This window comes from Cyclopterus lumpus, chromosome 21, assembly GCF_009769545.1.
Source record: "Cyclopterus lumpus isolate fCycLum1 chromosome 21, fCycLum1.pri, whole genome shotgun sequence".
In the NCBI taxonomy this organism is placed as follows: Eukaryota; Metazoa; Chordata; class Actinopteri; order Perciformes; family Cyclopteridae; genus Cyclopterus; species Cyclopterus lumpus.
Window position 1 is genome coordinate 16,247,559 of NC_046986.1, and position 16,936 is coordinate 16,264,494.

Below are 16,936 nucleotides of genomic sequence, written 5' to 3' on the forward strand. Positions count from 1 at the left end.
TTCACTAATAACTGAACAGTAGTAGGTACTTTAGTTTGCAATAGCTTGTGTTCCTTTGCAGCCTTAAAAGCTTAAAATGCATGTCTGGAGAGATTATCCCATCCTTACTTGTTTATTTTATGTTTATGATTACACCACATGATGTTTGGCAAAATGTAAATAAAAGAATATGGACATAATTGTGTAAGGGCCCCCACCTCCCTGAGGACATCAGACTGGCAAACTCTTCATTCTCTTCTAAATCCTTCTTAAAAACATATTTGGACAACCGTAAATAATATGTATATATTATTATAAATGAACATTATTCAAAGGGGTCATGGCCTGAATTTTCATTTGTATCTTAAAACCATTAATAAACATGTTCTTAACTTGTAATTTATTGATTTGATTGTTTTTATATATTATTGTAGATTGTTTCTAATTATTATTGTACTTCTTCTCAGATGTAGCTCCTTTGCTAATTGTTATTTAATTGTAATATTTTTTAATTGATTTAATCATTGTTATTATTATTGCTATGTTTGCTACTATTATTATCATCATCATTGTATTATGCCAATATATTGCATCAATATGATCAAGTCAAGAAAAGGCTAAATGTATTGGATATGATTGCCGTTATGGTTTTTGTTGCGTCAACCCTCTTCAATATATTCACACAAGACAATTCTATTAAAAGCAGACTGCTGGGTGAATACACCACTATGTTATTGCATAATGTCAGATTTGCATTGTATGTGTATTCCATCTTAAAGACAGCATCCAAGGTTACTAATTTGAGAAATAACATATTCGCCTTTTCCTCTTGATGTAAAACCTGAACCTTTACTCTGTTGCATTAACATTTAAAAATGAGTGATTTGTCATTGCACAATAAATTGTATCCCTCAAAATTGATCCGCTACCTTAGAAATGCACATCAGTATTATTTGCTACATGTTATACACACCGTTTGCAGTAAATGAGAGCAAAATCATGAAAAACACTATCACAGAGCACCTGCGACTCCTAATGTATTGTGTGCAATAGCCTATTATTTGCTGTAAATTATGCGGAGTATTCGATCAAATCTATAACAAAAAAAAATATATATACAAAAGAGAGGAAGAATCTCGCAACTGTTCGGTGGAATGAAGCCAGGTGTTGGCATCCGTGACATCCTGGCTCTACTGTATAATAACGAATCAATAGATCAGTCCACAGAGAGGAGTGATTCGCCTCGGGACAATGTAAAGCTGCACTTCAGAAATGCCACGCAAAAACACCAGCAAAAAGGCCAATTTATCAGTATTTGGAAAACAACGACATAATTAGTCAATAGAGATACTTTTGTGACCAACCATTATGCAAATGTTCTAATCTAATTGTTCTGAGGCCAGCTTCAAATGAATAATACATACAGTATATTGTAGTCAGAGAGGCTAAAACCAATATTCACAGAGAGGAATGATCTCATTAGGAGGATAATTTACAGTGTTGTGTTTAATGCTGGCATTCTTTTATCACAGACAAAATAAATAGACAATTGTCATGAAGTCATCTAAATGTAAGCAGCACTTGGGGGCAGGTGAACAAGTGTTAACCACAATATTGACCTTATTATGCACTAGTTGCCATTTACGTCAAAAGTTCACTCGTCTTTTAGCTCTGCTTTGGTCTCCAACAACTCCTGAGGGAAGTATTTGGCTCCTTAATCGCTAAATGCTCCACTTTATTTTTTTTAACAGTATTCCTAGTATGCTTCTTTGACGACTACTACTGCTACTAATTGTTTTGTTATCGGTACAACAGTTAACTTTGATTAAGGCAGTAAAATGAGCAGTTTAAAATACGGTTTGAATTTTGTATGTACATGACGAAGCGAACTCTCCACATGTCTTTCAAATAAAATGGAGGAGCAGTTATGTCCTCCTTTGGCTCTGGATTCTTCCATTTAGTTGTAATAGTTTCAGTGAAAAACCTTGAACTTTGCTTTCACGCCACGTAATGAGTCTCAGGGCTCAAACTATAGTGTAAATCAATTGACTATAAACAAGTAAATAAGTCCTTTTTTTGGGCTTGAAGGCATCTTTAATGAGGACCATGGTTAGAGTGTACTACACGCAGCAAGTGGGAGGGCATGTATTTTACTCTAAATATTCTCTGGCACTAACCCAGTTCTCTTGAAATAATTATTGGTCTCTGACCATGTTTATAGAGCGGCCATGAGAGAAGGCATTTCACTATCCATAGACTACCCATTAGTTATGATTAATAAATAAATAAAAGGCCAATCTTACTGATGCATGCTCATTAAAAGTCAAGTCCCGGCGATTGTAAAACTGTGAGATGAACAGCACTCATCTCAGTGTTGTTAGAGGCTATTATTGTCATTGGGTGTCGTGGCAAATATGTGTCACTGGGTTTGCTCTTGAGTTAATGCCCACATCGTAGCGATGCTTTATTTTCTGCTGCAGCAGCGGGGAGATAATGTCAACTTTGGTACTTCAATGTCACACTGGGTCCGTGACGGCAAGTATGTCAGGTTTTAAAATATGCTCTATTTTCTTTGGTTCTTCAGGTGACACACTGGTACGCTGTCCTTTATAATACTCTTACGAGGATGATGTACAAGAGGGAAAATGTGTCAGTGCCGTTTAGCTGTTGAGATGGGGGCTGTGAGAGCAAAGACAAAGCCCAGATGTGCTCCTCCCAGTGCATCACTTTTGATATGGATGAGACATGGCGCGGTTGCACGATTGTCACCAGGCAACGACAATCCTTCTTAAACTAATGGTTTCGACAAAAGACAAATGTTCAAACATTCGGAAATGTGCTAAACTGCAGAAGCAGAGCGATGCAGCAAGCACATAACTGAATATGATTAGATTACATGTTAAGGGCAAAGAGGATGACTTTTCTTTTATGCAACGATCACATTTTTGACAGAAGACAGAATTGTAGAGACTTAAAAGTATCCACTGCCTTCATGGTAAGAAATGTTTCCAAGCACACGCACACACAAGTACACACAATATTTGTTGTGTCTGTTCCCCGCCTACTGAAACGACTGGTAAAACAGATGGCACAAGCCTGGGGAAGTGTACATAAGTTCTGTTCCAAATGTAGAGAGGAAGAGGGAGAGAAACAGAAAATTAAAAGTCTTATTTCAAAGCCTGCTGCTGCTGCTGCTGCTGCTGCTGCTGCTGCTGCTGCAAAAAAGAACAAATAGCTGATTACGTTGCCTGCAAGCAAGGAACGTGTAGCAGGTTAAACAGGTTGATAGCGAAGGACAATGTGGTGCATTTGATCTCAAATCAGGCGTCAGACTGAATACGATATCAAATTACACTACACATTAAATGCTGTAGAATGTGATAACATAGCCTGCATGCTTTCTAATAATTTTGACAGAAGACAGCAATGTGAAATCAGATTCATGCAAATGAAAAAGGACTTATAGACTTTGAAAGTCTTGTACTGTCGGTATATGATAATGGCATGTTTTTTGTTTCCTTTTTTTTTTTTGATGAGTCAACAGAAGGGTTACGTATCAGCAGAGAGGGAGAGATGGAGAGGAGCGAAAATAAACGTTACATAATGCAAAAGGCCCCGTCCTTCAGCTCAATAACAAGGTGCTACGCTACATTACCTCCAACTGCCGCCAATTCTCGTGGGAACCAGACACATTTGTGATACATTTATTACAATACGGAAGTTGCCAGATAAAATACCCAGCAGGATTTTGATATGTAGCCTGGAATACACCAACTGTGGTCACTTTAGCTTCATCACAGACGTACTGAACAAACATCATCTGGACTCCTAAAGCAGGCTTCATCATCCGCTTCCAAAAGTTGAAATGGATATAGGAGTTTAATTTTGGAGTAATGTACATCACAATCAGGATTGGGTTTAGTGATCTGGTATATTTAGAGGAATCTGGCTGTGATTGTAAAAGGGTCTCACTGTAACTGCGTCCAGAGCCAGAAAATACAAACAAACATGAATTCTGCACCAATGTTTTTATAATTCATGCTGTACATGACATCAACGGCTTGGCTACAGTTAGGAAATATCATGTTCATGTGAAATAAAATCTAAGATTAAGGTATGATAATGATAAGAGAACTAAAAGACTTTGATGCGGTACAACACCACCCAGACTTACAAACACTGCAACCAAACATATTGTACTGGACAATATGTCAGATTTATGATTGAATTTCACATTTGCTTCAGAAATAAAGTCATATCGGCTCCATAATAACAACTTTATTATAGCAAAGCTATGTTGTTTATTTGTGTTTAGCCATTCGGGGTCAGCAAAACAAGCTTTTTACACAACATTGGCATATGGTTATCAAATACATTTGTGACAAGTTGGCAAGCTTTCTACACATGCAGAATCAGCAAACATGGAGCAAGGTGGCATTCAGGGACAGGAAACCATATCTTGAATACAATGGAATCCAGACACTGCGAACACATAAGATGTATAAAACAAGTGTCAAGACAAAACGGTGAACCCTAATATATTGAGTGGCATAACCATGAGATAAACACGCTGCACCCCTGTGCTGGGCCTTACTGCATATGTTCAAACTCTCTGTAGGATACTGATGAACTCAGTATAGAGAATCTGAGGATTTTAGAGGAAGGGACGCCGAGACATGCCCTCCCTTGTCTACAAAGGGGAATAAGTTTAAGAACCCCAGAGAGAGCCTTCTTTGAACAGTTCTCATCCCCCGTGCCTCGAGGACACCGAGATCAACATCGGTGTTGATTGGGTCGAGCCGAGCTCTAGCCATAAAACACCGCTTCTGTGACCATGTTTTTGAAGTCAGCCACTGACCCCTTTTATTGTCTTTTCCTCTGGGAGTGACAATTCAATCACAGGATTCACTGGTCTTCCCGTCCCCCAGATTCACAGAGCTCCTCATGGCAGCACTACTGAGACAAGCCAAAAGTCCATGAAATCCCCTCCTGTAGGATTCATGAAGGATTTAAGTTCTAAGACAGTGATTGCAAGCGTGTGGCATCAATCCAGGGAGAGAGCCGCATGCCGACAGCCATTAGCACCAACAGATTTTTTTAAAGAAATTAACTGGAGAAGATATTTACAGAAAGTGAATTATGGCTGTCCCACTTTATCTCAAATGCACAGCAAACAGCAGATCTGTGAGTCCCCAGACAGCCCTGACATTCAGGCGTCCTTGTAAGTATGATACACAAACTAAGAATATGATCCAAGGCAATTTCTCAATCTTTCCACTTTAACTGTCACCACAAAAGATGCTGTCTGGCCCCATAACACAACAATGGTTTGACTCTTTATTTTTTTTTGCTGTGAGAATGTGTTTGCTTGAACTACGCACAGGTTTTCTTCGGACATCCCTGAATAACAGTCGTCAGCTGTCCAGTCCCGCGAGGCCTGCAGCTGAACGGCTGAACGGATAAACCGCTGCCTCCTTCTCGTCTCTGGGTATTGCAATCCAAGGCCATCTTCCCTTCCCACATTCCCACAGGCCTTGAAGATGCAGTGATTACATCTCCCTGACCGAGCCAGTACAGGGAACTGGGAGGCCATCAGAGGCACTCTTTTCTTTTTTACTTTTAGAAAGGAGTGTAATGTATTAACCTACTTTTTACTTAAGATAATACATTTCTCTGACATCAAAGTAGTGATGCTATTACACCTTTACTTTCTTTGCTTATTTTTTAATCCTCAATGGCTTCGGTCAGTGCATATCATCCTATATAAAGGATCTTTTTTTCACAGGTTATTGCAGCCCTTGCTATCACTCAAGAAGGCAGAATACATTCAAATCCTGTCTCCTGTTTGCAGGGCAAAGCTGATCTAATTCCATTTCTATCAATATATAATCCATCATAATGAGCTGTACCAAATTTCTTAGATGAATATGCAAGGTCTTCTTTCTGCAGGCATTGTAAATAAAAATGGAGCCAGCATTAATCAAAGTAAAAATGAATTGCCTTCTGGAGATTATATGACTTGGCCACAGCAACCGTGTAGAGTTTATATTATATCTATTATATTTAAAGCGTGTATCACCAAGGGAGAGTGACAGATCAAAGGTGAGCGAGAAAGCAATCGGAGAGGATATCAGAAATATGCTGGGAACCGCCAACAAAGACCCCGTAGACCCAATTATGCATACAGTAAAAATAAATATGACATTAACCTACTTTGAATGTAATAGCATAGCATAACTCACCCTTGTCTTTCAGTTTGAAACAGTCCTATATACAGATAAACTATTATGTTTTGCTAATGTTTTGCTCACCCTAGAGTCAGAAAATGTGGGGTCTGTACATTTCCATCGATTTCTTGTTTTATTGAAGTTGATGCAAATAATAATAATAATCTTAAATAAATGTAAACATGTCTTGTAACACAACTGGATAGAGGTTTTCATCGTACCACTTCTTTCAAAGCTCATACCTTCAGTTTATAATACAGACACAAGTCAAGCTAAGAATACCCTGATAATATCTTCAAACAATTTGCACAGGCCGAGTGTGAAAATTGTGTGGCTTTAGTAAAAAAAAATAGCATTTGCTCCTCTGAACACTCCTAGACAGTCTGTCATTGGAAAAACATCTGGCACACATCACAATCCAACAAAAGAAAATTAAGCATTCAATAAGAGAAGCACCCGATAGTAAAGGTGAACGGATATTCGTGGCTATGCGTAAAACTTGCAGCAACACAAAGATCTTAAGGGGAAAAATGCAACAGATGCACAAAAACTTTTGAAGTCTCGAGGAAAGCAAATCCATCCCTCCATCTCTTTTCTATATCTCCTGACTCATAGCTACGGCCTTGATATAGCCACATCTACCATCAGGTGAATATTATTAAAGTTGTGAAATAATTGCTAAAAAATAACTTTATTTTGGTGAAAAAAATATATTGTACATTTAAATGTAAATACCAATGGACACTGTGCTAACCTCACTGAGACACATGGAAATGAAAAAAACTGGAAAGGGAAGACATACGGAACAAGACTGAGAGAAAAAGAATGAGAAGAGGTGTCACAGGTGATGAGATTAGAGAGGAAGAGGAGGTACCACCCACTGTGCCCATAGGATCAGCATTATTTCCCTGTGCTGTTTGGCACAAACCAAAACTCCCGTAATCCAGTTCAAACAATGTAATTACCACAGAGACTGTATATATGTTTTTTTGTTGATTATAGTAGTGGAACCTCTGGGTTAAATTTAGCATACTCAATATGCAATGCAATAACACAGCATTAGTGTATATATTTATGATTGCATAACACACATTGTGCTTATGTTTACATACTGTTTGTTATTGAGTTTGCATAGTTTTCGATTTTTATAATAGAAATGTGTCTCAAAGGTGAAATCAAGGATGAACTCCTCGAGCAAGCTCAGTTTTGGGCCCTCTGTATTTCTCAAACCTTGTACAGCCTTGGCCACAGAGTTGTGATGCATTATCTCAACATGAGAAACTCCCTCAACAAGCCACCGCTCTATTGCATTCTTTCATTACAGAGCAAGCAGCTGGTAACATGTTACCAGCTGTGAATATGTTACCAGCTGGTGACGGTCATTATATAGTTTTGACATAAGCAGCGACTCTTCCATCTTTTTCTGCACCAAGAATTGCCAACCTAATATATGAACTCTTGCAAACGCATTAATCATTTTTCTGCAATGTGCTCAATGTATGCCTGGATGTCACTACCAGAACTATGAGGTCCTAACTACTGCCAATAACTCACACTTATGAGGAACCTGGAGTGAATGTTAATAATTTGGTTTTCAAGTCCTGTCTGTTATACACTGTGTGACAGTGACACACTGTGTGACAGTGACAGTCTCATTGGGATTTACAGAAGCTAATCCAGCTCATAATAATGTCAAATTACTCTTCTGTTTATCCATTAAAGAAAATCTATGTCCCAGATGTGTATAAATAATACCCATGAGCATGCATGCGTCGGCCTATTCTGATGTGAAGGACAAATGAAGGTTTACATGACTGCAGTCAGACCAGCCAAGCCGATTTCTCGCAGCATAATACATAATTTCCACTTAATACATAATACAGCACTCCCAATAAAATCCCATTTGCAACCACACTGAGCGTTTTTTTTGCTTTCCTGCCCTTGGAGGAAGTAGTCGAATCAAAAATGCAAAAGAGTAAGATAAGGCTAAGACAGGACACCATGGCAACATGCACTTAGTACCAAAATGCCTGCCACAGTTTTAGCCGCTCGACTATAATACAAGTTCCCAATTGCAGGATCAAGTCCTGGAGTTTATACGTGTGAGCCCAGCAGTCAGCGTTGTGTTGTATCATAGACATGGCGTCAGTCCTGGTTTTAACCAAATTTGATGAGTTCAATGCACTGGAAAGGAGGCACGCCCCATTTTGCTGCACTGAAATATGTATCATGTGCCACTGGTGGCAGTAAGAAAATAAGCAACTCAATCGTTAAGCCAACACTCCATCATGTAAACATGGGTAAAACAGGGTTCTCATTTATAACCGCTGCATACGCACAAAAACGGGGCCTGAAAGAGGTGTACGACGCTTCCCATCCAAGAGTGGTGACCTGTAAAAACAAACTTGATAGGAAAATATGTACACCTGTAAGGAAACTCTGACCCGTGTGTACGCACGCTATGGAGGCGGGGCAAACTGGCGATGGAGATGGTGCGTTGGGGAACTGAAATGTGAAAGGCATCATTAATATTGCCAGCATTGTTATCTATGCTTAAGCGAGTGAGACATAACTATTACATGAACACCATTCAATTGTAAAATATATAAACAAAGTCAAATATAAAATCTAATTGTGGTCAATATTTCATCAGCGCTGTCTCACATTCACAAGATTAAGCCTGCACCTATGGATTGTGTACATTATCGAAGTCTGACTATTACACTGCATTACACTGCATATCATCAGTACGAGTGCCAATCATATTGCTGGCCAATTTAACCATAACAAAACTAAGGTGAATAAATAAATTGTGTTAACCTATCAAACTTCCATTTTCAAATGATATCCAGGGAGGGTGATACACTGATTGAAACGATCATTTTGGCAATGTGTGAAGCAATCAGTCCGATGGACGTAGTCATATAAATACTGTGCTGACACCCGTACGTAATGCTGCGGTGATGGATGCACCGGCATTGTGAGGACTACGTGAATGGAAGAATTAGGAGGGAACGAATGTTCGGGGACCATCTCGTCCGCAAGCTTTTGTGTCGTAAAAGTTATTTTCTTGGTCTCTTGGTTGATCAGCAGGCGGATTTCTTGGCAAACACTCACGAGGTGCTTTGCATTGACCATTTAGGGTTGCATGTGGGGGTGTAGAGGGCAGGATACGAGGCATGATGTACATATATTTCCTCATTTCTACATACACAAACATTTAGTGAGGAACCTATGGTCTGTTTATTAAATGAGCCCCCAGCTGATTGTATAAGGTGTTTTTTTTTTTTTTAGAACACCATTTGGGGTAAAAACACAACATCAGTGACCTGCTGAACACCTTGTGAAAGAAAGCTTAGCATTGAATTGTTAATGAGGGGAGTGGGTTCATACTGGAACACCACTTAAAGCATGTTCACACAAGCGCCTATACCATAAAAATGACACTCGCTGACAAATGAAGCGATGTGGCAGAATTCCATGTGATAGTTTTGCGTTAGAGAGAAATGAATGGAATGAAAGACTTACAAGTTTTGTCAGTTTCGTCTGAGTCGTCGGGGCAGTCGGGCTCGCCATCACAGAGCCAGGCCTCAGGGATGCAGGTTTCCTGGTCGTGACAGTGAAACTCCCCGATATCACACAAGATGGCTTCTGGGTGGCGTGAGGAGAGGGGTGGAGAAAGAGACAGAAGATGTAGCATGAGGTGATGAGAGTGAACAGGTTGATTGCATGTTTCCCCAGAAAAGATGCGCGTACACTTGAACGTGAGTCTGAGTGGAGAGGAACTTTCTGTAGAGACACATGCAGTAAATGGGTCTGGTGAGGAGGCAAAAATGACCACTATTATATGATACATGGAAACATGAAGCTGAACAACACAAGCCAATGCTTTTCAAGATGCTGCAGCTCAATAGTGTCAGAAGTTGACAATCAAAGAGGACTGTTTGTCCGTGGTATGTTTTTCGCAAAACCACAATTCTTTGCCATGCTTTCTCTACCCCACAAGTTTAACACGCTACCAGAATAGGCAGACATCGATGCTGCCCAGACGTTGTGATTTTGACAGCCACTCTCCTCCAACAAAGACATGACGTCCTCTGCGCCTCGGCAAACTATTACAAAGCAGTTTGGCAAGTTTGTTCTTATCTTTTTGCCTCCTTGGTGTTGCGCTTTCATTGATGGGGATGGAGTTCAGTGAAAGCCCAGTCAACTAAAAAGTCATCATTGCCTTTCAATACAGCAAGCATCCGTCAAAGTGTTGACATGTTTCCTGGCCGTAGCTGTCAGAAACTCAGCTCGATCACTCTGCAAAATGACACCAGCTTTTGCTAAAGATTTGACGCCACAATGTGACCCTCCGCTGCTTCTCCTCAGTGACGAGCAAAAACTGTAATTTTGTTCTAAGCTTAACCCACAGACAATCAGACGCCCCCCCGTACTCGCTCTCTCTATCTCCATCTTTTTCCCAGTGTGTTCTTAACCCATTAGTGGTGGGAGTGGAGGAAGAAGTGGGAGATCAGGTCTGCAGCGTTTAAACGGTGAGAGTGATAATTCAACGCACTGCTGCTCGCTGCCCCGGCATCCTCCAGCAAATTCACTGCCCAGGGACAAATCTGAAAAGGTCAAACATCTCATCTATTCTGCCCCTCTTATTCCCACTGATGCAATGTATCTGAAATCTTACAATTTAAAGAAAGGTCTCTTTTGAAATATTCAAAGCCCTCTTTTTTTCTGGATTTAAAAAAGGGGCACACCAAAGAAAAAAGAAAAAAATAATGAAATGCATGTGATGTTGAGCAGGGAAAGGGGTGTCTCAAGGTAACCCGACAATGCATGAGGAATAGGCTTGTGAACATTATTTTGCTTCTAAACAGTGGAACAGCACCAACATATTGAATGGATCTTGCCAAATATTTCTCAAAACACTGTTGACTTCATAATAGCATGGACTGTTTTTATGCTAAGCCAAGATACTTGGCTGCAGACAAAAACGCTTCACATAACCATCATCAAGCAACACACAATAGTTTGATCTTCATCAAAACATGCTGGTAGTTCAGTCTAAACACTGGCCCTTTTCTAACGACATAGCGTCTGTAGCACATACCGGATGAACTGCATATGAGCGTATGAATATGGCGACGAGATTATTTACATTTTCTCTCAAAAAATAGCAAGGTTTGCGGAGGCATGCTCAGCTTGCTGAAGTCTCTAAAGGGATATCTCCACAGCCTTAAAAGCGGAATTGATTTCCATTGAAAAGCAGAGGGTCGGTGGCGCGAAGGCCATTTTCTCAGCTTGCAATGGAAGCCATGAAAGAAACTGCCCCTGGACCTCGGAGCAGCCAGTTACCTATTGATGTTCTACCTCCTTTCATGCCACTTCACCTTGAAAGCTAAAGGGCCAAGTACGAGGCAACCAAATGACCTCTTATGTCAATTCATCTTTCCCTGCTGCTTCTCCAAACAGCCTCTTCTTGACACAGCTGTCGGGGGACAACAAAAAAACACACAATTACACACGACTGAGGGAAAGTAACTGGTCCGTTGTTCTTTTATCTCTCTTCCACATATTGCTGTGTTTGCATGAGAAAGCTATATCATGGTGCAGTATTGCACAGCGTTGTGTCATTTACTGATAAGTGTGTACAAACATCAAATGAGTGGCAATGGCAGGAATAGCATAGTAAAAAAATAAAAATGACCAAAAAAAACAGCAGTCGCCTTCTGTGAGTGGGGGAAAAAACAAAACTGGTTATTACCATAACAGTGGGAAATACACAGTGGCACATTATCATGAGCTTCATTCCTGACACCCAACAGCCAACACTGGCACAACATTGCGGCTCATTAAAGCCATTGAGCCTTTGAAATGTGCCAGATTTATAGAGGAACAAAGAGTTATTTGGAGGCGGGGGAACAGGGAAGACGGTTTGCAAACCCGCTGAAGGAGGACCAGCCAGCTCTTCTTGCAGCACATATTTTGATCAAGTTTGTTTCGCTTGAGATCAGCTCTGAATTCGGCGGTATTAACCCGATTACTCAACACATACGTTATAGATGTCTTCATCTCACATTTTGCTATATAGCATCCACTCTCCTATCTGCTCAGTTCTATTAAAGTCTGAATTACATGAGAGCTTAGGTCTTCATGTATCTTTCTAAACAATGTTATATTCCAATGAGGTAAGCTACGAACCACTAAGGCCTTACAATCCCCTGAATTGCATCAGACCCACAGTTCACAATATGGTACAGTGGATAAGTCGTAAGCCACAGGCCTATTCAAACAAAACCTGTGTTAAAAAAGCAGCAGTGTACAGCTCAAAGTGGCGAATGAAACGTTAGCCGTGGTGAGGAGCTGAGGAATATTCCTCATGCTGTAAGGCCTATCTTTCAGCTGCAGGTTGAGAAGGAGCTGCTTCTTGAAGAAGCTATTTGCGGCTCATCTAACTTGCTCGGCTCAAGCTGTGTTTGCACTTGTCGGGGCGTTGATAGTCCATTACACCTATGTTCACAGCCAGCATTCAGGGAGATCAAGGTCAACCAATAACCAGTGTGGTGTGGGGTAAACAAGAAAAGGATGGACGTATAAACTCTCACACAAAAGATCATTTAAACTCTTGAAGTGAGTACAATATCGAAAAACAATCAAAGTCCAGCTACAATGATGTCTGATGTCCAGCAAAGTTTTTCACAATTTAAGACAAAAATGGGTAGCGCTTGGTTTTGTAAATGTCATAAACGCCGGTTCTCAAATAATGGCGGGGGGTGGGGTAGCAAGAACAAATGGAGGCCTACCCCGAATACAACAAACACGGGTGGTTAAACTTCTGGTGTGTGTTATGGACCATTTATAAAAAATACACGTATTTACTCTCTTGGCAAGAATGAGCTGAGAAGATCAATATCACTCTTGCACACAGACACACACACACACAAACACTGCACATGAAATCACCAGCGGCAGGTTAGCTTAGCTTGCACAAAGACCGCTCACTAAGTAACCAAATTAATGAAATATTGATGATCACACTTGTGTTACACACCGTTTGCTAAAGCAGCTCCCTCCGTCACCCTGACACACCTGAGAGTGATACATGTCCTCATCAACTATAAAGAAATATCCTATACCTAAAATGTCAAACTATTTCTTTGAAGACAGAAATATGAGATTATTTAATTGACTATAGTCTTAGTAGGGACTTGTAGGGGTATTTTGAGAAATGCGTGAGATCTGGTGGAGAGAGAAACTGGGAGCTCCAAAAAACACTTCATAACAAAACAACGTGACGAAAGCACTGATGTCAGACTGATGATGTATTAGTCGGAGTATATGAGGGTGGAATATTCTGCTCAAAGAAACATGGATTGGGGAACATAAATCAAACATACAGGTTAAAATACATCACACATAAATGTTTCACAAGTTATTGAGGCCAAGTGTATTGGTGTATTTAAATGCACTTGGGAGAGTTTCTGTCTGCATATGTGCTCACACACACACTGAGCCCATACTTCAATCCATGTACATGCACATAGATTAGTGATTGTAAACCCTCATACACTATCAAAGCAGACTTAGTGTGCTGGCCAGCAGCAGGTCATATATGCATTATGTATGAGCAGAGGGCTATGAACCAAACTAAGCAAGTTATTAAGTATAACAACAGTATTAATCTTCATATATGTAATCTGCCAAAAGATCCAACGCAGTGCCATGCATCACAATGATGCCTAATACCTGGATAATTAATCGTTATCACAATCGTATCTCTAGAATGGACATGTGCCTTGTGGTATTTAGATTTAAATGCCATCCACGTCAGTTCTGATCAGAATATGAAGACTAGAGAGAGAACCGTGACTGCGCTGACTGATGAACAATTTGAGAATGTCACAGCTCTTCTGGACGCATGCCCACAGTTCTATATGCACGTCACCTTTGCTGCACTCATCTCTTCCCTCTAGATCCTAAAAAAAATTTGAAAAACATCATTCTTAGAAATCCCTAAGTCATGGCAAGATAACAATGCTTTTGAAAAAATATAACCAGGGGGAGAAAATAATGATGATGATAATGATTACGAGAGTCGTAATTGTGTTCATGGAATCCGAGGTATAACTGCCTCTGGGAAATGCCAGTTAGTACCCGGGGACATCCCCCCCATGGCAACGCTGAACAACTCTGCATTCTAGGCATGAAATGGGTAAGAAATCAATGCCGTAAGACTTTGGGGCCTTCATTAGACGCTGCCTGACCTACACCACAGAGCGAGGTCACTTGTATTTTCTCGACAACAGCAGGGGCATGTCAACAAAATATTAAACGGCAGCACCATATGAAAAGCTTATGAAGACAAAAGTAGAATGGCCTCCTGCTCCTTGGCATAACTCCCTGCACCAGTAAACAATGAATGATTCATAATACTTATTTTAAGCTGTACCTTCTTTACTGCCCTTTTACGGTACACCACATGCAAGGATTTTAAAAGTGTTTAGTGCTTGTCCAAACCTGATCTGATTACGGTGTCTGGTTAATGTGTAGCTCTTAATTGGATCAGATGAAGAGGTCTGCAGCAAAAACATGCAGGACAAGTGGGTCTTGAGGGCCGGGCTAATAGACAGCACTATTGAGGCTATTTCAGAAACAATTACCAGGTAGATTAGCACTTTGGTGCCACTAAAGGCAGCGAGAAGTAATCTTGTGAAATGTTATAACTTTTAAAAGGATCATTTTAGTAATTGAATGAATTGTCCAAAATGGTAAGACCCCAATTGTAAGACTTCAATGTACAGCTGCTTAAAAGAAATAAGATTCCACAGTGCAACACAGTTGAATGTGTTTAAATAGCAATGTTTCCACCAAGACCACCTTTTGATGCTTCTTTCACATTACTCAAAACCACCTTGTTTACCCTGCTGGCTGCCATCACCCTGTTCCTCTGAAGAACAGCATGCAAGTAGCTGTGAGTGACAGCGTTTCACTTGGTCCTCATGTTGGTACACCACACCAACATTTGAACATAAATGTTTATGATACATCAAAGTTACCAAGATATTGCAGTAAACCTGCTGCTTGGGGACAGCTTGTTTACACATACCTGAATCTGGGTAAATAGGATGAATGAACCCTGTGGTATCTCAATTTGTGCAAATTCATTACGATTGAGGCTGATAAGACCATTCAAGTGAGTTGTAATGTATACTCCTGTAAGAAGTCACTCACCGCATTTTGAAGGGCTCTGAGCTGTTCGCCGGTTTGAATGCCGCCTACATGTATGAATGTAATTTGCATGAGAATGTGTCATTATACTGCCAATAATAGAAAAGTAAATCCCCCTCAGCCTCCCCTTTCCTTGCCCCCTTTCCATGCTCCATCCAAGGTCACTTAATCACCGTGTTCCTTCAAAGACCTCTATCTTAACCAGCAGCAGTCTGAGGGATTTATGCCTCACTCCATGTCATGATTACCAATCAGGTGGAGTAATAGCTGCTTAAGCAGATGGGGGGTTTTGTCATCACTGAGGGGTGAAGTGCCAGTCAAGGTTTCCACCGAGTTTGTCCAATGCCGGCTGATACTCTGTGGGTCATGTCAGTGCTTCGGGTGTAGCTGCCAGATCAAACGGCATTATCGGAGTGGAGGGAGAGTTGTTATGGTGAGGGATCACATCCTCCATGGCCCCCAATGTACCACTGCAGACACCAAGGGAGCTGTCCATCATCTAACAACTCCACATCCTTATATATATCCACATTGGAACCTCAAACTTGATTACCTCATTTACCTCAGTTTGAAAAGTTCTCTCTCAGAAACCGAAAATTACATTGGTTAAAATTATATTACTATGGTAAAACAAAATTGAACAGAATAAACATCTACATACTAAATTACCCCCCCTGATTAAAGATCATCAACATTTGAAAACTGCAAGTAAGAACATTGTGGCAATGATCGAAATACATATTAGGGTTTCTAGAATATAATCAAAGTCTAATAAGGGACATGAAATGAGGAATGGGTGGTATATTAGAGAGAGATCTCCCAAATCCCCAAAATAAGTATGCTCTCCCACATATAAATAATGGTTAAGAAAATACAAAATTAACACACAAAAAAAGTATGTTCTCCCCTTACCATCCACTGAAGTTGATTTGTATTGCGTATAAACAGTGAATTTATCATGCTGCAGGCCTACTCGTTTACATCTTCATGAGCCTCTTCACTAGAAGTAATTAAGGAGCTAAAACATACGAGATAAATGGCTGAATGGGACTGACAGAAGGATTTTATTTAAGCCTGATTTTCCATCCAGTAAATTGTACTATTTGCTGAGTCCGTATTTATTAAATGCAAGCTGTCTACAAATGTAAAAAAATAAGTTATTGATTAGAGAATAACCAGCAAAAATGCAATAGTCCAAAATCAGCAAAAGGGCACTTTTATTTAACTGTTTATATGGTGCAATAAACCACTTGGCGTTGCTAATGTGACATTTCTGTCTCATTGCCTGCCACCAAACCATGAAAGCATGTGATCAAGATGGACTTGCCCTTTATTTAAGTTTTTCCACTTTACTCCTCAGTGAATCCTGCAAAGTTGCACTGCTGGGCGTCAGCGTACGCAGATCTGATTAGCTTCGTTTCATTAGAAAAGGCAAACATGTCTCTTCCAATGTGCCTCACAACACAAACCAGCCTTAGTCGTGATAGCAGTGTAACTGTTTGAAC

The 16,936-nt window shown here is 40.2% G+C and overlaps 1 protein-coding gene across 1 annotated transcript in view; it reads right to left on the minus strand.

Moving 5' to 3' along the window:
- Positions 1–9,906, minus strand: part of lrp1bb (low density lipoprotein receptor-related protein 1Bb) — a 172,887-nt gene extending 162,981 nt beyond the window's left edge. Inside the window, exon 1 of the mRNA XM_034561869.1 lies at positions 9,735–9,906. Coding sequence (XP_034417760.1) covers positions 9,735–9,906 — 172 coding nt within the window. The remainder of the gene's footprint in view (positions 1–9,734) is intronic.
- Between the last annotated feature and the right edge of the window lie 7,030 nt (positions 9,907–16,936).